The sequence below is a fragment of the Bactrocera tryoni genome, unplaced genomic scaffold (assembly GCF_016617805.1).
Source record: "Bactrocera tryoni isolate S06 unplaced genomic scaffold, CSIRO_BtryS06_freeze2 scaffold_7, whole genome shotgun sequence".
Taxonomy (NCBI): Eukaryota; Metazoa; Arthropoda; class Insecta; order Diptera; family Tephritidae; genus Bactrocera; species Bactrocera tryoni.
Window position 1 is genome coordinate 6,679,587 of NW_024396366.1, and position 25,238 is coordinate 6,704,824.

Here is a 25,238-nt window from a genome sequence, read left to right on the forward strand (position 1 = left end):
GGGCTTTTTTACGTGGCGGGTCCGAAACCCTGGGAAGGGACGGTCTCGTTTTCTCATTTTAGCTCACCTTCAAACGGATGTTTTTTGCTACCCAGAGGATACTTAGTCAAAGACCGGAAGTCGTGAGCTGTAAAAGAATCGTTTCTGGCCACTCCTAAGTGAACGGCGACCAGAGAACTTTTCTCACTTGCGTGAACTTCTACACATGACTCCATCCTTAGTATTAATTTAGTTAGTTACCTTTTTTCAGTCTGAATCTGATTTATCAAGATTTTCATCTTAGTATTGACCTAAAAGACAACGTAGTTGTTTTATAACCCTTTGTAACCACAAAAGTTTTAAAAGTAAATTGTTAATAAAGTAAGCTTACATTTTTTTTATGGTTGTTCCCCGCTAACTATTTCGTGACTAGATTATATTTTTTATTTCGTATGAATAAATTAAAATTTCGATTAGAAAAGATATTTGAATGTGGCAAATGTTTCCCATGTGAAGTTGTCGATAAGAAAAATACTAATATATGAATTTTTCCATCGGGAATGGCGTTCATACGAAGTTTATAATAAGGCTGATTATGTGCAACGGATTAAGCTTCGCACTGCATGCAAGCCAAGGACGCCGTTGGCCGTGTAATATCATATATACTAAAAAACCCAAATTGCGTAAAAGGAACCAAATTTTTAAAAGTACCTTTACACTAAATTTCTTGTTTGTTGTATTCAAAGAGCGTTCCATGGTAAACAGGACTTCTATATGTCGACTGGTGCGTTAGAATCTGCTACCTTTATCGATTGTCCAATGAGAATTTCATAACAATTCATCTATTGAAAAGGAAGTTATTGCGTTTTAAGTGTCAGTATGTTTGTGTTATCGGTGCGAAAATGAGCTTCGAACAAAGAGTTTTAAAATAAATAAAAGTGGTAAAACTTTTAGCGAAACGTATCAATTGATGAAACAAGTTAATGGCGATGATTGCCTATCCCGTAGCAGAATGCACGAGTGGTTTCAACGTTTCCAAAGTGGCCAAAATCTGTGATCACCGGAAATTCCATCAAAACTGTGCGTGAATTCATCAAAAATCAGCCGAAATCATCATTGAAATTCATGGAAATTGAATTGAACATCTCCAAAACATTGATTTATCGCATTTTGACCGAACATTTGGGCTTACGAAAGGTGTGCGCACGGGGTTTTTCCGCACAAATTGACTGACGACAAAAATTGCTCAGAATCCAACATTCCAAGAAAGATTATTTGACCAAAAATCACATTTTAACCATTAACCACTCACCGTATTCACCTGATATGGCACCGTGCGATTTCTTCCTTTTCGGAAGAATGCATTTGCCCATGAATGAAAGCGAGGCCATTCAAAAGGCTTGCACCGGCATACTGGCGGCCGTACCGGCCAACGAGCTCAAACACTCGTTCAACATGCTATTGGGCTGTGCAAAAAAACTGTATTGAAGCAGAAGGAGACTATTTTGAATAAAATAAATTCATTTTGCCGAAAAAACCATTTGTTCTGTTTTTTTTAGTCCTCTTTCGTTCACAACCAGACCCATTTGTTTCGCTGCCTTATCCTTTTTGGAAAAACTGCATGAAAATTTTGCATTATCGGCGCGGGTGTTGAGGCCAATAATATCAATATCATAAGCATACGCCAGCAGCTGTACACTATTATAGAAGATTGTACCTGCTCGGTTTGGTTCTGTAGCTCGAATTATTTTCTCCAGAAGTAGGTTGAAGAAGTCACACGAAAGAGAGTCGCCTTGTCTTCTTCTTCGGAGCTTATGGTGTTGCTCAACGTCAGCTTACACAGCCGTATTAGTTTTGCGGGGATACCAAATTCAAACATCGCGGCATAAAGGCAGCTCTTTTTCGTGCTGTCAAAATCACCTTTGAAATCAACGAAGAGGTGGCGTGTGTCGTTTCCCTTTCCATAAGTATTTTCTAAGATTTAGAGCATGGAGAATATTTCGTCAGTCAGTCGTCAGAAAACTAATGGTCTCGGTTGCAGCTTGAAATGACGTCCCACAGTTCCTCTATACCGAGTTGTTGACGAGTGCTCTCGAGTGCAAGTCGAGTAGAGATTTGGGTCCAGCACCCAGTTGCAATGCAACTCCACAATCAACTGACAAAGTCAGTTCTTCCCGCATTTGGGTTTTAACCACAACCACCACGATACTCCCCGAGGGGCCAGTCCGCATGAGCAGGTTGGAGTAAACTCCAAGGTCGGTCCGGTCCTCGTAGCCGAAGCTACTACCAGCTGAGCTTCCGTGCGGCTCTGGACTGGTGGCCAGGGGTTGGACCCCATACACAGACCACTCGTACAAAAACTAACTCTAATTCCCAGCTAACCGCCTTCGCCGTTTAAACAATTCACGCGCAAACGACCCCAACTGTTCGGTATTCCGACTAATGGAGATACCACTAACATTTAATCGTCCATCAGTCCAGCTAATCCCCATACCACCCAGATCCCTAATGTCCTTAGGTCTGTTTAGACCTAACTAGGCAAAAGGCGTATCTAATGGAGGGAGAGGCACCTCTTGTGCTTGACCTGCACCTCCGACCTGGGAAAGAACGCACCTAACAGAACCCCCGCACACTCTCTCCACGACGATAACAGAGTGTCACCGACGCGAAGAGAGGTGACATCCTCCCTCCTACGACCCCGGCAGATCCCATAGACCTGACCCCAGGGGTCGGTCCTATTCTCCCTAACAAAACTCCTCCAATCTTCCTCTTTCATTTTCACTATCATTTCCTTATACTCCCTATCCGCTAACTAAATTCATACCTAAGCTGGGACAGCCTATCAGAATTGGACCGTCGGGCGCGTTGAAACTTTCGCCTCAATCGCCTGGCAGCCCTCCTCTTCAAGGTTAACTCACGCGTCCACCAATTAATCTTACTAGCCTTATAACTTTCACACTTCCTAAGTACCCTATCATTTAACCCCCAAACTACCCCATATAGACGAGCAATTTGCTCGTCCACCCCCAACTCTTCAAACTCTCTAAGCGGTATACTGGATACCGCTTCCCTAACCGAGAGTCTATTTTGAATCAACTATGATCACTCAATGATACTAAACCACATCAGTGAGGACAAGGAATCTACATCCAGCCCTTAGGATAAATGGGCTACTACTCGCAAGCAGTAGTAGCTTATCCATGTAGCCCAGGTAGGGATCTAGGGGCTCGCAATATTTACAAATATAAAACTAGCGACAATCATCCTACTGAACTCCCCTTCGATTGCTACACATACACCCAGTTGTAGTTAATCCACAACTACGCAATCGTAACTTGCGTATGTTAACTCTAAGGTCCGTGAGGACCGCCAAAACCGCCAGGAAGACTCCCGCACCACACCGTTGGTGGCGTAGAACTCCTGAAGCTGAGTAATGTATCACGACCCACCCTCAAACATGCAATCCCCCAACTCGCACATTACGGCATAAGAGCCCTGACTGTTAAGCTGGATGATTCCACCCATCAGTTTCTGGCGAGGGCGCGCTCAACAATGCCACAATAAATACGGCAGACAGCTGACATCATGAGATGCCCGGCTGGCCTACCCTTAAATGCACAGGCAATGGGGTGCATTGACGCAACCGGCATCATCCATTTCTGGGACGACTGACCATTCTTACGTCAGACCTCTGGGAAGCCGGGCTGATATCCTGGAGGTTCAGCCGGAGTAGCTCCTCCATGAATCCCTGGTGGGGGATCTCCGTATGGACCCCCTGATCCACAACCCGACGACTCAACTTCGGGTTGACAGAGACGTCCACCCCCCATACTCGCATTTCTTATTATTCGCCACTCTTTCCCTCTCTAAAACAGAGAGAGTGCGAGTAACCGCCCCACCTCCCTTAATTGGTCGTACTTCGTGGACCCTCACACCAAGTGAGGGACCCACCTCTTTGACCATCTTCTTTATAATTTCTTTAGAGGAAGTTGCAGGCCCCTTACTCCTGACCACGACCGACCAGGTCTCCACAGGCTTTGGCGTCACCGGAGTGATTGAGCCGGCATTGGCCTGATCGGCGCCGAGGAGGAGTGTCGCCCACAACTTCCTTAAAGAGCGTCAATTTGACCGTGAAGATGGGCATTCTCGTTTATAACCGTCATCAGAAGCGCCTCATACTTTGAGGCAAGCTTCAACAGCTCCTTCGCAGTCCCCACATCCGACATTCTTGGGATCGAATACCAGTTCGTCTAGCTCCCACGTTATTCTCTTGGCAGCCGCAACATGGCTGCCTGTCCCACCCCCAACAATAACCGTTCCCGAGTCAGTACACAAAAATGCACAAAATTGTACAAAAAATGTGTACCCGCACAAAACACTCGCGGTTAATAACCCTCGCACCCAACGATCGCACAAGCAATTTCACCGCCAGGCAATAACGGTGCCAGCAAAATCGCGTAAACAAATGACCGCACAAAAGGAAATCGCAAAAAAAATCGCCGAAAAACACTTTGAAAATATCGCAACGATGCGTACGCACGTCTATCCGTGTCGACAGTCAACTAACGAATGGACGTCACTGTTGACAGTCATAACTTCGAAGTCGTAGATAATTTCTTATATCTTGCAACCAGCATTAATAGCAACAACAACGTCAGGCTCGGAATCCAACGCAGAATAACTCTCACCAACAGGTGCAACTTAGGACTGAATGGGCAATTGAGAAGTAAAGTTTTCTCTCGACGAAAGAGAGAGTCCTCCGCAATATCTGCAATTTTGCTAAGTGGTGGCAAAACTGCATACCCCGTATTCAAGTTCCCGCTGAACTATGAAAATAAAGAAATGCGCATTTGCAACCAGTGGCGTAGCTAGGTAACCAAGGGCCCTGGGGAAAATTAAAAAAATGGGGCCCACTGCTATGTAAACTGATTAGGTTTCATCAAATAAAAATATGAAATATATAAATATTGTAAAAATGCTAAGCTACCTAAGCTCTTTTTTGTGCACTTCAGGCAGGTAATAAAAATATTAAACAATAACAACATAAATTATAATTAATACTTGGTATAGGTTTGGCTAATAAATCTAAATAGAGAATATTCATTCAATGGTTTATTATATGAAGGTCGGGCCTACCAACTGACTAAATATCAATTATATTTAAAATGTTTTCTTAGCTTAAGTTTTCGCAAATGTATCAATGACTTCGTTTAAATCCAGGTTTGATGCGGTTTTGTTTTCAGTTGCTATAATGGATGAATGTCAGCATCGAGTTTGGCCCATAATAGTTCTTAAATACTTTTTTATTATTTTTAATTTGCTTAATGAGTTTTCAGCTGATGCAGAAGTAACAGGAATTGTAAAGAATAACAACATTACTATATTTTCATGATATTTCGCGTTATACAATGAGCTGTAACCGAAATCTATAGATTTGGCAAGATTTATTGATTTAACGGACATCATTTATTGACCAGTACCAAAAAGTTTATTGCAATTAGCTTTCTTACTCCTGATACGGCATTAGTTTTTTAACCGTTGTTGTAAAAAAATCTTAATTCGAATTCACAATAAAACGCACATCGACGAATAATAAAACGTACATATCACAATCCGTCAAATTGACAACACTGCTAACCTACAGAAAGAATTTAGGGGATTTTCCTAAGCATAACTTTTGAATTTTTCCCAACTGAGTTGACATGATTAAAGTGGGGTTGCAACATGTCATATTTATTTCGGAAAATGGGAGATATTTCCAAAAGTTCACGCAAAACAAAAACAAATTGGTTGAAAAAATTAATGAAAGAATATTTGAGCAAATTCCAGGTGAAGTGGGGACCTAGATCTCAATAGACACGATGATAGCAACTGACGGCGCAACTATATCCCCTTAAGTTCTTAACTACTGACACGTAACCTAGACGCACCCAAATTGTGCAACGGCACTAGGTTACGTATCACAGATCTGAAACGGCACATCGTCCAGGCCACTATTCTTAGTGGAGAGACAAAAAGGAGAGACCCAGAACAAACAGCCTCGAAAGCTAGCCGGCATTCACTTGGGCGCTCTTTCCTTCTTCCAACTGCACGTGGGTGACTCGCGTGTTTTGATAGCAAGAAAGCTGTTGATTAAAGTTTAAGAACTTCAAACTGACTTCGCTTTCATGACCAGAAACAATTTAGAAGTGAATAGTAATGGAATTATTTAATCTTGATTTCGGGGCTTGTGATCATATGATCAAAGATAAAAATTTGTTTGGAAGTTTTATTATTCTGAAGTTACCAATTGAGATTGCAGTAGCGAAATGTGATGTTTTCGTCAATGCAACAGCTAAGGGCACGACTACAAACTATTGATGGGACCAAAATTACATTGGAACATGTTTTATACTCTGTTCACAGACATTCCCCACAATTCTACTGAGTTTGACTTAGGAGATGTCAAAATAAAAACGTGAAAATGGTTGTATAATCCTTGTGGGTATGTATATAATAATAATGTACATATTTTTAATTTTTAAGTTATGTTTAAGAGTCTTGGTATTGCTTTTGCAATAAAACAATACTCAATTATGTCATAATAGATGAGAAGATATTAGCAAAGGCAAATTTAAAAAATAATTCCAAAGTATTTGTTCAAGGATACAAATATATTTAAAAATGTTCCGATTGAAACTGCTTTAGAATATTGTGAAGCTTGTATAAAGGGATTATTTGCGGCGCAAGTTTGAAAGAGAAAAATTGTCTAGCCATAGGAACTCATAAGTTTCTATCGTAATCGAGACGTGAAATTCAGAAAATATTTCATAGATATCGACAATTTTGTTTTACTGGATGCGATATTGAAGGACTAATAAACGAACATGGCGCCTTATTTATTGATTCGTCAACACGAAGTTTTAAAACCAATTTGGTTTCACATTAGCAACCAATACCCTTCATCACCAGTTGCCAGATTCTTAGTATTAAAAAAGTGTTCTTCCAACCTCCAGTTCTTACCCGAAAAAACTAGAATATGATAAACACAAGTGGCAATTGTGTGATTAATTAAAAGATAACGACAATTTTTGGGTTAACAAAGCGGTTTTACAATATACCCATATCATTTATGTGAATGGGATAATCGAGCCCGCGATAAGCTTTATGAGTAAAATATATAGTAGAAATAAAAGTAATTATTCAACCACTCCATAAAAAATTTGGTACAGTGCAAAGCTCCTTATTCGCGCTTCCTTTATTCGCGTTTTCACTATTCGTAGATTAAAAATGAGACTATTTCTTTATTCGCGACTAAAAAATTTTTATTCGCCGATCTAATAAGTACATATATAATAATTAAATTATTCCAATAGGTATCCAACCCAATATTCTTGTCAAATGGACTAATAAAAAAGTAAAATAGATCTTATTACAAGTTAGCCTTAGTAATGTTGTTAAGCAATGATATCGCCGAGGACTTTGACACAAGCCGCCTTCGCCGCGATCGGTTGAATGAAAGCAACCTTATACCTCAATAAATAAAGTACACTTGTGCTCACATAATTAAGCCACTGCATAACAAAAACTACGTTTCTGAAAATAAATTCACCGAATTATCTGTTCATTTGTATAACGGTAATGCAAAAAAATTCCGTTATATGTTGGGAAGTTGCTAAGAGCATATTCAAAGAAATAAGTATCGTGGTTGGCGAAAAAATTAAAATAAATTTTTAAATGTTGTTGTTGTTGTGTTGTTGTAAAAGCCGCTTTGCGTGTTTTATTGTTTTGTCTTTCATATTAGTTACAAAAATTTTGATCGAGTAACACGTCTCTACTGCACTCTTCCTAGTTCATAATGTCAACTAAAAAAAATGAGAAACGAACTTCGACACGAAAAAAACTGTGTTACCGCTTAAAGTGAAAATAGAAATGCTTGATCGCTTACGCCTTGGAGAGTCATTGCATCCATATCACGCTCATTCAATGTCAACGAATCAACTGTACGATCGATAAAAAAATCCGAAGATAAAATAAGGTCGTGTGTAGCTTCAACTTCACTATCAGCTAAAATTGTTCGTGATCCAGCAATAGAAAAAATGGAAGTGGCGTTGTCATTTTGGATCGAAGACCGCAACCAAAAAAGGGTGCCCCTGAGTGTTCCAATGGTCCGGGAGAAGGTGAAGCGTCTTTACGCTCATTTTAAAGAACCTGATGGTAGTTTAGTGGGTGAATGTACAGATGGAGGATTTCAAGCGTCAGAAGGTTGGTTCAATAGAATTTAAGGTGAGACAATCATTGCATAACATCAAAATCGTTGGAGAAGCAGTATCTCTGCAGACACCTGAAGCGGACGATATCAGAAGAATTTGCAAACCCTAGTAGCTGATGGAGGATACAGCCCTGAGTAAATGTATTTAATGCAGACGAAACTGCACTGTTTTGGAAGAGAATGCCAAACAAAACATTAATTTCTAAAAGCGAAAAGTCTGCTCCTGGATTTAAGGCAGCAAAGGATAGAGTTACACTGCTGCTATGTTCTAGTAACATCTGGAAATTGTGTCATTAAGCCGCTGATGCTTTACAGATCGTTCAATCCTCGGGCTTAAAAAAAAATCAAAACAAAGACAACCTGCCAGTGTTTTGGCGTGCTAATAAGAAAGCGTGCGTTACAAGCGCTATTTTTGTGACTGATTCCGGAATTGTTTTGTTTCTGAAGTTGAAACTTATTAAAAAAAAACAGAATTTAGACTTTAAAGCGCTCCTAGTTTTGGACAATGCACCAAGTCATCATCGCGAACTTGAAACTATGCATCCAAATATAAAAGTGACATTTTTACCTCCCAACACGACGGCTTTGCTTCAACCTATGGACCAAGGAATAATCCAGTCCTTTAAGCTCTATTACATTAGACGAACCTTCAAAATCATATTGGATAATATGGAATGTAATCCTGATATGAATGTTATGGAATGCTGGAAGAAATTTCACATAGCAAAATGCATCGTAAACATAAAAGAATCAATGGAAGAACTGAAGCCACACACATTGAAGTCATGCTGGAAAAAACTGTGGCCTGATCCGACTGCAGAAAACGACGAAGAATCTGTACAAGCTCAAATTTTGACGGTTTAAGAATGGCAAATGAGCTCTGCGATTTCTTTATGAACATTGATCCGTCTATGGAACGAAGTCTAATTTTTAGGAGACAAATTGCTAATGCGACTGCTGTGTATCAGTCTGAATTGAAGAAGCTTTTGAAAACTGCTAAGCAAGAAAAAATTACAAAATACTTCAAACCATTGCCTAAGACATAAGATAATTAATTAAAATGTTCAAAAACTTCAATTAAATATTTTTTTTATATACCTATTTGTTTTTTTTTTGTCACCTAGAAACATATCCCCTATAATCCCATATAAATTACCATCCCGTATTCACGGTTTCTGTACTCGCGGCATATTTATGGAACATATACCCCGCGAATAAAGAGCTTTTACTATATTGTAAAACAATAAAAGAAAGCGAGCAGCCTGGCAAAGTTTTAGAGGAGTTACAACAAAATTTTTAGAAAATATATAATTACAAGTGTTGTTGACAAAATGGTGAAGAGTTTCTCACAATTTCACTTTCTTCATTTACATGTTGAATATTTTCGTGAAAATTGAGGTGACTTTACTGAAGAGCAAAACGAAAGATTCCATCAGGATTTAAAAGACATTGAAAAAAGGTATCAGGGAATGTGGAATGTTCACATGTTGGCAGACTACTGTTGTTCAATTAAAAGAAACACATACAAGCAACATACAAGAAAAGCACTAAGAAGATCATACGAAACTAAAAGAATTCGTTATCAGTAAGTCAATACATATTTTATTTATAAATTTAACCTAACGTAAGAATGAGAGCAAGGGGATTCACGTAATCAAGCACCCCAATCCTGCTACATCCACGTCGTTGTTTCTGGGTATGGCTGAATTTAGGTATTTCCAAAATAAAAGACGTTTAGAAAATCTGATGTCAAATTCGTAATCAACGATACTCAAAACGCCCAAGGAACAAGTCTCAAGCGAATCTGATAAATTTTTAATTTTTCGTCCGCCCTATTGGATGCGCCATTGTAAATTTTCAAAAACTAAGCTCATAATAAGCGACCTCAAAATTTTTAAACGTTAAGAAACTTATCATTGCGTGATGAGCAAAACGGACTTTAGTCTCGAGATCTATAAAAAAAAATAATTTAATGACCATTATCAAAAATAAAGTTTAATAAAATATCTTTTTAATTATAACTAGCTAATCTTCCTAAATCCATATATATATGTACATATATTTATAGATATCTTACCAAATCTTTTGAGTAAACCATCTATATAAGCATTGCATGCTTTAAGATCATTTGCAAGTATCCAATGAATACGTGGTACATGTAGTAGTGTATATGCCAACCGAATGAGTTCAGGTATCTGCTCTCGTCTAGGATATGTGGGCGTTACAAAATATATCATAGGTAAGGCTTCATAATCGCGGAGTGCGCGGTCGTGAACAAAAACTCGATGGTCAACAAGAACCTCGTTGCAAACAAGATAAGACTCGTTGAGCCGAGCGTGTACTGTCTCATCTTTAAAAAATAAAAATATATATATTTATTGATCCAATCGTGAAAAACATCTTGTTTATAAATTTATCTATAAGTTTACGGAATATGTATGATAGTATACATTTATTTACGGAATATGACATATGTTGATTTTAAATATTTTATCGTAATTATATTGCTTTCTTATGAAATCGTTGATATGAGGTGTTCAGTTAATTCTTCTATTGCCATTTACCATACAGAATTATTTGAAATTAAATACTTCAGGACATCTATTTTAATAGTATAAGCATAAGAGTATACGTACATAGTGGTTATATTTATATATACCCCGAATCTGACTTGTAGGTATTATATACAGCATCTTCTTTAAAATAAACACATCTGTTCAAAATTGAACACGTGCGTTGAGTGGCAAAAGGGTGCCACTTAATCGGTACGGAACATAATACTTACTTTTAAATTTATTCTTATGAAACTTATTAAAAAAGCACATACCGTCACGCCGGATCCAGAAATAGTTCCTTGGGTTGGTGGGGAATAAACATTTACTTCAAACATTAAGGGGCTATACCAGTGTGACGCATACGCGCAATTATAATACATAGCCGGGCAGCAAAATTACGAGCAATAGCCTTGTGTGACGCGAAAAATTAGGCGATTTTCGTGAATTTTTTTAAGAGAAAGTACGCGATTGAATATTTCGAACTTCTTTGAACGTAATAAGGTATATTTTCAGCTATATTTTAAGATTTTTTTTTTACAAAAATGTTGAAAAATAACGGAGTTATGGGCTGTCTTCGGAGGTGCCAAAAAAAAGTGCCCCAACTGCTGGCATGATTCCGGCCGAATGAGTAGCTGAAACAAAAAAATTTGAAAAGTTTATTAAACTTAAAGATATTTCCTATACAATGACCTACGATCTTTGAAAAATATCAAAAATTAACAAAATGGCGTAATTTTGAAAAAAAAAAATCGTTTTTTTAGGTAAAAAATGGTCGTTTTTTTAATGCCAAATTGACAATTTTCAACCAATCAAAAAGATCGTAGGTCATTGTATAGTAAATGTATTCAAAAATACTCAGTTTTAATTTGAAGTCGATCGGTCAATTTCTCGTTGAGTTATGACGCCAGCAATTTTGAAAAATGTCGTTTCGAAAAAAACGCGTTCAAAGTTTCACTTATGTATACATATATGTTTGCACCTTCGAGCGGTCGCTCTTTAGAACGCTGCCATCCAAAAACTATTCAAGATACGACCTTCCCGATTTCACAGGATATTTATGAAAAAAGCAAATAAAAGAAAAACTTTTTTGGAAAGTGTCACACTGGTATATGGCGCCAGATATCCTGCGACTTTACAATGCGACAATGGAGTAGGGTATCCATAAATATAATAAATGTTCGAAAACGACTCGGTTAGAAGGCCATTGAGGGCACGGTGTCGATAACATGGAGCTCATCACGAGGAATCGGAACTCCGCATTTGAAGCAGCTTCCTCAATAGGAATTCGACACAGATCGGCAATGCCATCAGAAAAGCTCTGTGCATCACGGTGCTATGGAAAATCATTTTCGAAACACGTAAGAAATATGAAGACAGCAATTAACAAACGTGAAACTAATAGCATATGGTATACCGATGTTCTTATAGTGATAGCAGTAGCTTAACAACTAGATGGCATAGAAACAAATGCAATGAGTGCAGAAATGGTCTACGCCAATGAGTTTAGAATTGGCTGAGCACAAAACAGAAGTTTTGCCCAAAAGCATAGGAAAGGTAGAAGAACGAATAGTGTTCACCATAGGAAAATGCGAGATTACTTCACAGTCAGAAATGAAATATCTAGGCGTAATACAATAGACGCTAAAAATTTAAATTCAAGGAATACCTTAATTTTCTTATCAAAGTGATGGCAAACAGAAGATACGTGTCATGCATCTCATATATTAAAGGATTTTATTAATATTACTTATGTTCCTTCGGCAACAAAGATCTACCATCGCCAGTTCATCCTTCGGAAAGAACAAAGCTTGCTGCGTTTTCGATATTCGGAATTCACCATCTATTAAATCAAATGAAGTTTTGCTTAACAATTCGTCTATTTCTCTCTGGTCCAAATACTAAGTGGACAAAGGGTGCTTTAGAAGTTACCTCTACAGATTCCACAAATGACATAGGTCTGTTGAATGTTCCAAGTGTAGAGAATGCAAAAAATATATGTAACCAATTTAAAACACGGAGCGGCCAAATTGGGGCTATATTCGGCCAAAGAAAAAATTAAATTACAAACTTTTAAATGTATAGTAAAACCACAATTGTTTTAGTATTTACAAGTTATTGCTATTATTCCCAACACAGTTGAATATTGGATTTTGGGGTGGTATTGATCAGTGTAATCCCATTTTGGCATTACGACACATTATTACCAAGTACCATATATGGTCTAACAGAAGTTTGACAATAATTATATTAGGTATATGAAGCATTCTAAGAACTACGTTCGCAATAGTTTTTTAAGATAACTCACATATATACATTATATATATATTTGGGAGCTTCAAAAAAATTTTTGAATTTTTTTTCAAAAATTCAGGTGCTGTAGCTTAACTCTAAGGGGTCGCTATTTAGTTTTTAGGTCTCCATCAGAGAGCTGCAACGATCACATTTTTTTCAATCATACCCGATCATAGACTCAGATTTTTTATGAGGGAAAACTTTGCTTTAACAAAAAAGATTGATCGTAAGCGAGCGTGCTCACAGCGCACATTCAGTTCCGATCACTGTTGCTTGTTTCGCAATGATTTTTCTCGATCGAACGCCTCGTGTGAGCAGCAAAGAATATTTGAGAATGTTGCTTGTATTCAGCTCGATCACAATCATACCGTTTGGTCGTACTGGGTGTTTCCCCTGCCAGCAGTGCAGCCGCTGAGCGTTCTTTTCTTTAGCTCGAAATATTATAACTAAAAAAAGAAATAGGCTCGGACCATATTCAGTTAATAGCTTATTGTTTTTAAATTCATTTTATAAAAGTTTGAGCGATTAAGATTGAAACCAGAAAATAAAACTTTTTTTAATTTTAAGTTTTTATTGATGTCAATGAAGAAGTAATTAAAATTTGAAATTTGTGTTCCCAAATATTTTAAGCATTACCTTTGTTTATTAATTTTAGGCATAAATTGAATTTTAGTTTTAAACGTTAGAAATGATTTTGGTTAATTTTATGCATCGCAACTTGATTCCGTTATGCACATACATATGTATTCGCAGGGAATTCTCGATCTGATTGGTTCCATCACAATCAATTCAAACGCACATTTGATCGATGTCTGAGTTTTCGTGCGTCGTTGGACTTGATCGTCTTTTTCTGTACAATCATTTCCAATCATCATACCGGAACCAAAAAATCAGTTTGAATCAGTAAGCAGAGCAATCAAATCAATTGATCGAACTCCTTCGTTTTGAGCACGAAACTCGATCGAACAATTTTGTAGCGAACCGCTGTGCTGAGTTGTGGCCGTTTTGAGCGATGCTGATCAAACCGAATCGATCATACTCAATGCAGGTCTATGGTCTCCATACATTTAATATAGGAATTTTCGTTTTTTCATTCAAACTAAAATTTCACCAACTAATTTTCGTTTCTCAAAAATAACCATCCCATATTCAGAAATTTCACTTTTAAAACTTTAAAAATTCCCGCGACAAAGTTTCATTGTCTCAATTAGAAGATTAAACATTAGGGCGGGTCGAATTCTTTTTTTCTTTTCAAAGCGGCTAGCAGAAGCGAAAACTACAGTAAATTCTAAGAAAGTTTTGCCAAGAAACCATGGGTCTAAAATTAATTCCCAGTTCGAGCAGAGCGACTTTAGCTTTTGAGGTAATACTTATTAAATTGTACTTAAAAACCTATAGTTTTAAAAATAACAGCATGCCATGCAATTAATGCAATAATAGCAGGCTTTTGTAACTTATTTGTTTTTTCACGTGGCTGAGCAAAAAACAACAAAAAAAAGCAATCGTATGGTATTTTTACCGCACAAGTGGTCTGCGTTGAATAAACAATAGTGTGTTCTAAATAATTTTTTTTCAAGTTTAAATAGTTTTCGATTAATAAATTATAATGGAAACGTCTGCAATGTCAGTTGATTCCACCAAATCAGAAATTGACACAATTTCAATGAACTTCGGGTCTTATGTTCTTTCCAGTCTGAATATTGGTTTGCCAAGAGATTTAAGTGATCTAAATCTACCAAGTAATCGTGACGTATTAAATTACTATTTATTTTTACGCGTGGCTGAGCAAAAAATAACAAAAAAAAAGCAATCGTACGGTAATCTTACGGAGGCTGCTATATATATTTCTGGCCTAGGCAACACTAAGTGTTGCCAGGTGCAATCTGACATTTCCATTGGAAATCGCGTGGCTGAGCAAAAAATAACAAAACAAAGCAATCGTACGGTAATCTTAACACAACAAGTGGCAAAAAAAATTTGGAATAAATTAAACATTCCGTTAATCAATGAAAAGACTGCCTCGAAAAAACTGAAAACATTGCTAAATAAATACCATAATGAAATAAAATTTAAAAGTAGACCAAGTAAGTCTTCAACGTTTCTGGAAACAATTGATCAAGCTTTTTATATTGGAAAATGTCAGTGCGCAAAAACATTGCCTTGTTGCTGTGGTTTAATACCCATTGAACTCCAAGAGCTTATGATTGATCAGCACAGTAAGAGGAAGCTAACCATTCCCGAATTCGAGGCGATTGCTGTTGACCAACAATCAACACTGGCGCCAACTAGTCTTGATCCAACTTTTTTTCCTGGCTCAACAAATATGGATGTTGAATCAGAGGTGATGTTTGCCCTGCCAACAGCAAGAGAGCCAAGTTCGTCGAAAAAAAAAAAATAATACCAAAAGGTACGATACACCTCATTTCGCTATGGCTTGCGATACGTTTGGAATCGGTAATAGGGTTGCTTCTTTTTTGGCCACATCGCTTTTCAATGATATTGACTTTAAAGATGAAAATGGGGAACCAGTAATATATGGACAAATCCAAAGTTTCACGTGAAAGAAAGAAAATGTAGGGGATTCTCTTCGAAGAAAGCAACGCAATGACTGTGATCAGGTAGCCTTGATGACAGAAAAAAAAAAAAATGACAGAAAAAACAACTCTCTGATGAGCGAAGAAGAAAATGGAAGATATCATCCGAGAATGGTAAAAGAATCAAATCTTTCTGTAGGCTTAAAACCCGACTTTGAGGCCATTTCGTTGGGAGATATGCCTCCACCCATTCATGAAAAAATGCTCTCGACTGACGTTCAGTACATGTATCGAATGGCAAATGCAGTTTGTGATGGTTTCTGCCCCGAAAATTTAGTCAGTATGAAACCGGGACAAATTGTGCACTCTCGATGGCTAACAAAGGCAAGCAGACTCTTACGTTTATACGTGACAACTAGTTCACCATCAGCGAATTTAAAAACTTTGGCAACTTACATAATGAAAGTTTACGTACCGATGTACTTTAACATTAAGTTCTACAACTCGGTTGTATACGGCAGTCTCTTGTTTTTTAAATTTATACAGTCCACGCGGATATCACCTCAACGCTGCGAGAAATTCGTTAACACTGTAATCCAAAATAATTCATACTTCCTCATCCTGAAAATATCTTACTGGCAATGCTTTATGATAAGAGAAAAGATGTTCAAGAAAGAGCCATAAAAAGATAATTAAGCATTATCGTGATAAAGTTTGCGATCCGACTAACGCTAAGGGTTTATGATAAAAGCACGCAATAAATTTGGAATGCTCAGATCTGACTTTGATCTGGTTGACCTATGATGATAGAAGTGTTTGTCTGAGTCCCATTCTCAGCAAACCTTCCATACGAACACTTGTTGCAGCTTATTGAGTCAGATGATCCGCCCCTTCCTGACCCAGGGATTCCATGCTCAAAGCAACTGAGCGTTGTGTACAGCTTTGACAGTTTTCGACGCGCCATTGCAAAGAATAGAGACGACATCATGGCCGTAACGATATAGAAAGTCGTACCACAATACTCATCAATGGAATCCAAAAAAGACTTTAAACCTAAAACTAAACTAGAAAAGATTCTCAGTCATAAGCAAAAACCAATGTCTGTAACTTCAGCACCCATAAAACATTTAATTTCTTGAAAACTTAATTACATAATAATAAAATTTTATTTTCGATCCAATCGTACTTTCCACAATTTTAGAATTCTTTAAAAAAATATGGGAACATCTGTATGCTGCATACATGAAGTACAAATTTTCGTTATAACCGAAGAAACCAAGTGACAATTTTCCTGGATCGCTTCTTATGAAGGAATAAAGTTGAGTACAATTTAAGTATGACCTCCTCGTAATTCAAAATGCTCTAAAGAACTGGGAATTCAATTTTAGACCCATGGTTTCTTGGCAAACTTTCTCTTAGAATTTTCTGTGGATTGTTATTGCTAGCTGCTTTGTTGGTTGTTTTCCACTATACAAATCGACCTGGCCTTCATTAAACATAGTGATTTGAAATTTGGAATTTTTCAATAATAATATATAATCAGTTCTATTCTGCATTGATTACGTTCTCGCTCTATTGCCCGTCTGAATCGAAAATAGGATTCTGGAGTTACGATTGGATTGAAAGAAGGCAGAAGAGGAAGAGCTGTACCTCTTCAGTCAGCTGTCTGTCCTGAAACGTGTGAAATGAAACATAACAAAGCAAAATACAAAATTATTGTTGGTTTGGTCAAAATAAAGAAATTTATATCATGCTCTTTAAATATCAATATAACCAGTAGCAGTAAAGGATATATTACTTGGAGGAGGTGAGAGCAATGCATTTATCTAAAATATGCTCCTAAGCATTATTCTAATAAATAAAAAATTGCATCCAGTGCATTTCACAGCTCCTATATTGGGTAAAAAGAGTAAATGCTTTATTTCGTTTCACAGTTTGGTATATAAATGAATATTAGTAAAACAAATAAAGGCTAACAATTAAAAAATGACTACTTGAATCCGGGTCTATAATATCTAATCTAGCATTTGTATTTTTAGATTTTACTTTTTCCACCAGCTCTTCTCCTTTATTCTATTTTGTGTCGCTTCTGTTCTTCTGGGGTTATGTTTACTGCAGTTCCGCCAAAGTATTCAGAGAACGATTCATGTGGTCGTAAATATATAAATTTCTCCATCTGTACTAAAGTCAGCCTTCATTGAATTTTTTCGTCCTTGCACAAAATCTTTTGATTTGCATCTGCTGTTTAAGCAATGAAAAAAAAAGTGTTTTCCGCTTGTTTGTTCTCGCCTCTATCTTTGGCTGCCAGTCTACTGGTTGAAGGGATATCATCCGTTTCAAACCCGTCAAAGCCATCACCCCTTTCATCAAGTGGGCTTATGTGTTGTAAACGGTAAGGACCTCACCGGTGCTCATCCTTTCTTTTGTTATTATATTTGATAATTTCTTTGTCATATGTAACATTTTCAGTCAATCAATCTGCAATGTGCAAAACGTTAGATGTTACTTTCGACTTTTTAAAATTAATTGTAGGTAACACCTACCTCCATGTATTGGAATCTTTTGTTTGTGCTTTCATGCATTTAAATTCCTTGCAACCTCCTCCAAACTCCGTGTTCTTCCTTCTGGTCGCTTTTGAAGCCCTGCGTAACATCTCTTTCGTATACTATCACACAATTTTCAGATATTCTGGCTGTTGGCTATTTGACCTCAAAATATATCAAAAAAATATCATTTACACAAACAACCAAGGACAATTCACCATTATGTCTTTTAGCAACCATAATCATAAAGTTTTATCATATTTGAGGAAATTATTTATCCAAGTGCACCAAAATGAATATATACCGCTTTCCGCCGACAAACTCACGTACAAAAACGTAATTAAGGATCGCAAATGAATATTAATAGAATTGGAAATTTCTGGAAGTTGGAATCGAATGCAGATTAGGGGTGTTTTCAATCGGAGGAAAATTCCCCTGATCTGAGAAATGAATAGGCTACGAATATAGTATAGTTTTGTCGCGGAAATTTTGTGAAAAGTCGAAAGCTCCAATTATAATATATATACATAATATCTCTTCTTCTTACCTTATGTATAAGACATATATATATATATATATATATATAAGCATTTAGGAACATTTTTATCATACAAAAGGTTTCCTCTCTATTTCAATACTACAAGGTGCTTTCCAAAGCAAACAGTATTTAAAAAAAAGATCAGAACAAATGGTATTTTTAAATAAAATGAATTTATTTTATACAAAATAGTCTCCTTCTGCTTCAATACAGCTTTTTGCATAGTCCAATAGAATTGCTGGAACGAGTGTTTGAGTTTGTTGGTCGGTATGGCCGCCAGTGATGTCGGCGCAAACCTTTTGAATGGCCTCGCTTTCATTCATGGGCAAATGCATTTTCCTTTTCGAAAAGGAAGAAATCGCACCGGTGCTGAGCATCAGGCGTGAATACGGTGAGTGGTTAATGGTTGTACGTGATTTTGGTCAAAGAATCTTTCGAACGTCGTCTTTTTCGAACATACGCAAAACCAATTTTCGAACCAGCTGTGTAATTAATGTGACAAAAGTTGCAAATGAATACATTTGGAAGCAATCTTATTAAAGTTTTAATAAGTTCTGAATTAAAATAGGATTTAATGAGACAACATTTATCGAATGAATAAAGACGTATTTGGATGTTAAATTACGTTTATTACGTTTTGTAAATCTAATATCTTTGAGTATCCGGATTATTTTCCAAAAACTCAATAATTAAGACATTTCATGTTTTATACTTATGTTTCCCCTATTGAAATAAACATAAATTAATTCGAAATAATAAATTAACTTGATTTCTTAACTTACATTTCAAATCTGTGAGCGACTATCTTCTTGCTTTATTTCTGATAGCAAAACTGATAAAATTGGTTTCCGTGACACCCAAAACCGACACAAATTCTGTTTCGAATATGAAACCAATAATATTTGAATTCATGACACCTACTGCTTTTTTTGATCGGTTTCAATTTTGATTCCAACAACTATCAGATTCCACAACACCCCTGAATAACTTCACATCCAATCGATGAAATGTCATGAAATTCTAACTGGACAATCGATAAAGATAGCAGATTCTAACGCACCAGTCGACATATAGATGGCGCACCAGGGGGCGCTAGATTCAACAAGTCCTGTTTACTATGGAACGCACCGTGTATATCCCACAAATTGACCATCATGAAACAATTCAATAGCTATCACTTCTACATAATTAAAAAAAATAATAATAAAATAAAATGTTGTTACAAATTGTGTGTTTATCCGTTATATTCTAGATACACACAATTGAATCACCCCAATTTAATTTCAAATAGAAAAGTGTAAATAACCGAAGAAACTAATTTATTTTGAATGATAGTAAAAGAAAAAAAATGTTTCTTAGTTAAGCATAACTAAATTTTGCATATAGAACAAAAGGACTTACGGCCAAAAAACCTGTTTGGTCCTGCTGATGATAAATTATGCTCAAGCGGTCGGTCAAACTAATCGAGAAGATATAGTGTTATAAATATTTATATAAGTTATCATAACTACAGGACAATTTGAATTCCGAGTGACTGTATGTCCGTCGTGAGTTCTCTCATTAATCATTTCACATCCATTTGACGCTTTTCGAGCATATTCAAAGAAGAAGTCTGCTATAAGTCAGTCTGCAGAAACAGCACAACTTTAGTAATGACCTCATTGCTATACTCAGAGATAGTCAAGCGGCATTCAAAGCGATCTCAGCAAAGATATAAAATGGCTATTAGTGCAACAATATATAGAACTGCTAAATAGCATATCGGTCTTAAAGGGGTAACCGGGAACATAGTCTGAGTTCCAAGTTGCACCTTGCTTTGCATTAGTACGAAGTATAGAGTTCCTAAACAGTAATCTCTTTAAGTCATGCAAAGCATCGACTTCCGGTAATTTTTGGTGCACTTTAGTTGCGCATACATCGTGCACATAACACAACTCTAATTTTTGCTATGCTCATCCATTGCTTTTTTTTTAAATGGATGCCGGCCGAGCTATTCAACTCGGTGGCGAAGAACTGATAAGGAGCATACATCAGCTTCTGTCTAGAATATGGTCGAACGAAAGCATGCCCGATGATTGGAATTTAAGTGTGCTATGCCAAATCCACAAAAAGGAGACCCACAATCTGCGCCAACTACTGTGGAATGAGCCTCCTCAACATCGCGTATAAGGTTATATTGAGCGTATTGTTCGAAAGATTAAAGCCCACCGTCAACAAACTTATTAGACATTAGATTAGAAAATCAACAACTGACCAGATATTCACCATGCGCCAAATCTTGGAAAAGACACCTTTAAGTCAATTTTAAAGCTGGGGTCGAATCGTTAATCTTGGTATTCCTGCAAGACAAATACGGGTGTGTAAAATGACGTTGAGCAGCACTAAAAGCTCCGAGAAGTACCCCTCCGAGCCGTTCGATACCAAACGAGGTTTCAGACAAAACGACTCTCTATCGCGCCACTTCTTCAATCTGCTGCTGGAAAATAGTTCGAGCTGCAGAACTAAATAGAAAATGTAAGGCTATTCTACTATAAGAACGTAGAGCTGCTGGCGTACGCCGATGACATCGATATTCACCATTGAAATTTTCGGTCGATTTCTTGTGGTTAATTGTAAAATTATGCAATGCTAAGCACGCCATTACTATTTGTTTAAAAACTTTTACATTTTAAATGTCAATATATTTTAGATTACGAAACTTCTAATTCAATGTCCTTCAGTTCTACACACGCGGACTTTGTGAGAGTTGGTTTCAGTTATTTAATCATCGTACCTGAATTACAATGGAGGATGTTCCTTTTCTGCTTTAATAACTAATTCCGTTTCTAAAGGGTTGCGGGATGCGAATATATATCGTACAATTTCTGCAAAATATAATTTTACGTGTTGTGAATATAGCTCGAAATGTGTGAAGAGTGTATTTAACCTAACTTTAAATGTTATGTTTTTCATACGAAAATGGGGGAAAAATACGCGAGGAGGAATGTTAGGAATTTAATAAACTTCAGAAATTGTTTTCTCACTTTATATCTCATATTTTCGTTTGGTTAAGCTAAGTAATGTCGCTTTTTGTATTTTCTTTTTATTGTGTAGATAATTTTTTATGATTCTATACAAGTTGGTACGACCACTTTTAAATTAAGCTAGAAAAATTTACACTATTAGATTTATTACATTTACCGCCATAACAAAGTCGGTGGCTTTGCAAACAATGGTTTCAATTGTCAAAATTGATGCAAAGCAATTCGAAACAAAGCAGTAGGTATTATATAAATCAGGTATTGTGTAGAGTAATCCTCAATTTATTTTTATTATGTTATGTTCTGTCCGCTTGCCGTGCAAGCGATAAATTGAGTCAAAATTAATATTACAGATGTTCACAATCGGACAATAGCCACGCCACAAAATGCCGTTAGCCGGAAAACTATAAGGGCTTATAACTATACCAGAAATCGAGTTGCAAAACGTTGATTCGTGGAGGACAAAGAACTAAGGAGAAGCATTTGTGGTTTGAAAGAAAATACACATAAACATTAACAGCCCTATTCTCATGCCCTCACAAAAGTCACCAACCTCACTACAGTGATGTTTCTCACTATAGTGAGGGTTACCTTATTCTGGCGAAAATTCAAAAGCTCAAATGCTCACTATTCTCACAAATATCTGTGACGTGTGAAAGCAGCCATCATAATACAAAACATCTGTGTTTGTTTTGTTTTGCATATTTGACATTTTTTAAAATATTGAGAATTGAGTGTTATTAGCATGGAGGAACTATTATTTGTATATGCGGCAATTGTTGAGGAGGAGGAATCGGGAGGTAGGAGAAAAATTTTAAAGGGTTTGCGAGACAAAAGCGATCCCTTTACTATGCAAGACACTGCATTTATTAACACATTTCGATTCCCAAAATCGCTATGTAAATTGCTGATAAGTGAATTGGTGCCGCATGACGTGCAGAAGTCAAATATTCCTTTTGTTCTGCGTTTCCTGACGAGTTTATATTTTTACGGGCATGGCTCTTATCAAAAATGCGTTGGTAATAGTTATATGCTCTCTATGAGCCAATCCTCAGTGTCAAGAGCTCTGCACTTTATTTCAAAACTGATTGTGGATGTTAAGGGAAGTGAAATTTATTTCCCTTCAAGCGCGCAGGATGTGTCAGATGCAAAGAAGGGCTAAGATAAATAAATAAAAATAAATATAAATAAATAAATAAATTTTTTCTTAAAGATTTTACACGAAATTTGGGATCAAGGGCACAATCGGCGCAATCGATTGTACCCATATTGGGATTGTTTCACCCTCAAGCACAGACGCCACTACTCCTCTCTCACTTTTTATGAACCAGGAAAGGATTTTACAGCCTTAATGTAGAAGCAGTACGTAATGTTCTATATTATACAAACTATTTTATTAATACATGTATATATATTTTTACATTTTTGGCAGGTTTGTGATCATCGACTTCTGTTCACCGCTGTCAACGCGAGATATCCCGGGTCTTGCCATGATTCTGGTATTTGGACCACATCCCCAACACGTATGCACCTCACAAATACTTATAGCACGCAAAGTGATTCGTGGTTGTTAGGCGACCAAGGATATCCATTGGAGCCATGGCTGTTAACGCCAGTCGCTGAACCTTCAAACGCAAGGGAAGTGCGTTACAATAAGTTGCACGCCAAAGCACGTAATACCATTGAGAGAGCCTTTGGTGTTTTGAAGTCACGATTCCGGTGCCCCTCAAAACACCGCATTCTTCATTACAGCCCTGAAAAAGCGTCTTTGATTATTTACGCGTGTACAATTCTTCACAACATTTTACTGAAGCATGGTGTGGCTGCAGACCTTGGCTTTGAAGAAGTTTTAGAAGAATCACAAGACACCGAAATTGTTTTCGAAAACCCCAATTTTAGGGAGGGTGCTAGAGTAAGAGAACGTTACATTATTTCTTTATAATATACATATGTATGTATATATTTCCAGTGGCGTTATGTACTATAAATACATATATATATAAATATATATACATATATGTAAGTTACTGTCTGTCTCTGTACATTTACTTCTCTCTAAGAATGAATAAAAGACATCTACATATGTTTAAATAATTCATTTTATTTTATTTAATTTTTTTTTTTATTTTTACAGTCTTATTTCAATTTTTTACATTCTTATTTCATTTTTTACATTTTTATTACTATTTATCCAATTTTTGGGACAACTTGGCCATAACCTCAGACAGCGAGGTCAGTGCCTGTGTCATTTGAGCCAGCACCCCTGCCATCTGCACATTTTGCTCTACAATTTTTCTTTGTAGAGCAATGGCCTCCTCCTCTCGCTTTTCTCTGTCCTCCATTTTTTTTAGCACTGTTCCAAGCATCTTCGCTGCAGTCAATTTTTCGGGAGGGATATAAGAAGACGATGGCATGGGAGAAGATAATATGGGAGGAGATAAGGAAGAAGATGGAGGTGATGGTGAAGAAGAAAAATGAGGTGAAGGCGAGGAAGAAAAATTTACTGATAAAGCAGGAAAAGCTGGAGCAGGCGATGTGACTGCTAGTGAAGATGCTGGAACAGGCGATGCGACTGTTGGTGTTGGCGCTGGAGCAGGCGATGCGACTGCTAGTGAGGGTGCTGGAGCAGGCGATGTTGGTGTTGGCGAGGAAGCTGGAGCTTGTGTATTTATATACAACGGCAAAACCTGTAAGTATAAAACGGACCAATTATTGCCTCATGTAATAAAAAAATATATAGTAAATTACCTGATGACCCAAAGTCGCAACACCCGGCAATCCATCCACCGCTGCTGCCCCAAATGTGGTTATGGCTTGCTCCTCGAATGGAGTCATTCCACTTATCGGAGGGCCTCCACCAGTCGCTTGCGCATGGGTCTTAAGTTTGCGCGCTCGCGATCGCAACTGGTGTTTCCAATGCATTAATGACTATGGAAATATACATATGTGTGTGTATTTTAGTAATGTGACACAAACAGAAGCATTTATTATCTTACCTCCTTCCACTTGGCTGCCGACCGAGTTGGGCCTCTTAACGCATTTAAATTATCTGCTAACTCCGACCAAAGTATTTGCAGCCCTTGAGGGTTGGTCGGAGTTAGCTTCCCCCGTTGCAACTCAGGATGCTGCTTGCAAAACATTACGTAATGTTGCAGCTGCTCCTGAGTTGTCCGCTCCGTTTTTGCACGCCTAGGAATATAGGAAATTATTGTATATATATATATTTTAAAATTTGGAAAATTACTTACATATGCTGATTATTCATTTGTGTGTCCATTTTTGTTTTGGTTTTTTCAGAATAGGGCTGTTATTTTTATTAAAACAGCTGTTTGACAGCAAAAAGCTTTTTACCTCACGTGGTGACTTTTTAAAGCTTTTTTCTTATGAGGTTTGAGCAAGAATAGCCTCACAACATATGCCTCACAAGAAATCTCTCAAATGTTTCCTCTCAACTCAGTTGAGAGGTTTTTTCAGAATAGGGCTGTAAATTTCACAGTCAAGATAAGGCTTAAGGCTGCATAAGAGC

General features: G+C 37.1%; 1 protein-coding gene and 1 long non-coding RNA gene across 2 annotated transcripts; both read right to left on the bottom strand.

Annotated features, from left to right (window-relative positions):
- Positions 1–9,809: 9,809 nt before the first annotated feature.
- On the bottom strand, positions 9,810–21,589 carry LOC120781737. The gene is made up of 3 exons (XR_005706155.1): positions 21,466–21,589; positions 10,308–10,580; positions 9,810–10,182 (listed from the first exon to the last, which is right to left on the bottom strand). It is a non-coding gene; the product is annotated as an uncharacterized LOC120781737 (long non-coding RNA).
- A 2,306-nt stretch (positions 21,590–23,895) lies between these two features.
- LOC120781546 (SH3 domain-containing protein C23A1.17-like) lies at positions 23,896–25,035 on the bottom strand. The gene is made up of 4 exons (XM_040113778.1): positions 24,961–25,035; positions 24,709–24,901; positions 24,461–24,640; positions 23,896–24,399 (listed from the first exon to the last, which is right to left on the bottom strand). Exons 1-4 carry the CDS (start codon positions 24,987–24,989, stop codon positions 23,896–23,898), a joined length of 906 nt encoding a protein of 301 aa, XP_039969712.1. The 5' UTR covers positions 24,990–25,035.
- Between the last annotated feature and the right edge of the window lie 203 nt (positions 25,036–25,238).

Excerpts from the sequence above, each read along its gene's own strand:
- LOC120781546 (XM_040113778.1), bottom strand. The coding sequence starts at position 24,989 with ATGGACACACAAATGAATAATCAGCATAT. Across the intron at positions 24,641-24,708 it reads CGGCAGCCAAGTGGAAGGAG|TCATTAATGCATTGGAAACA; the intron begins GTAAGATAATAA and ends ATATTTCCATAG. Across the intron at positions 24,400-24,460 it reads TTGCGACTTTGGGTCATCAG|GTTTTGCCGTTGTATATAAA; the intron begins GTAATTTACTAT and ends TTATACTTACAG.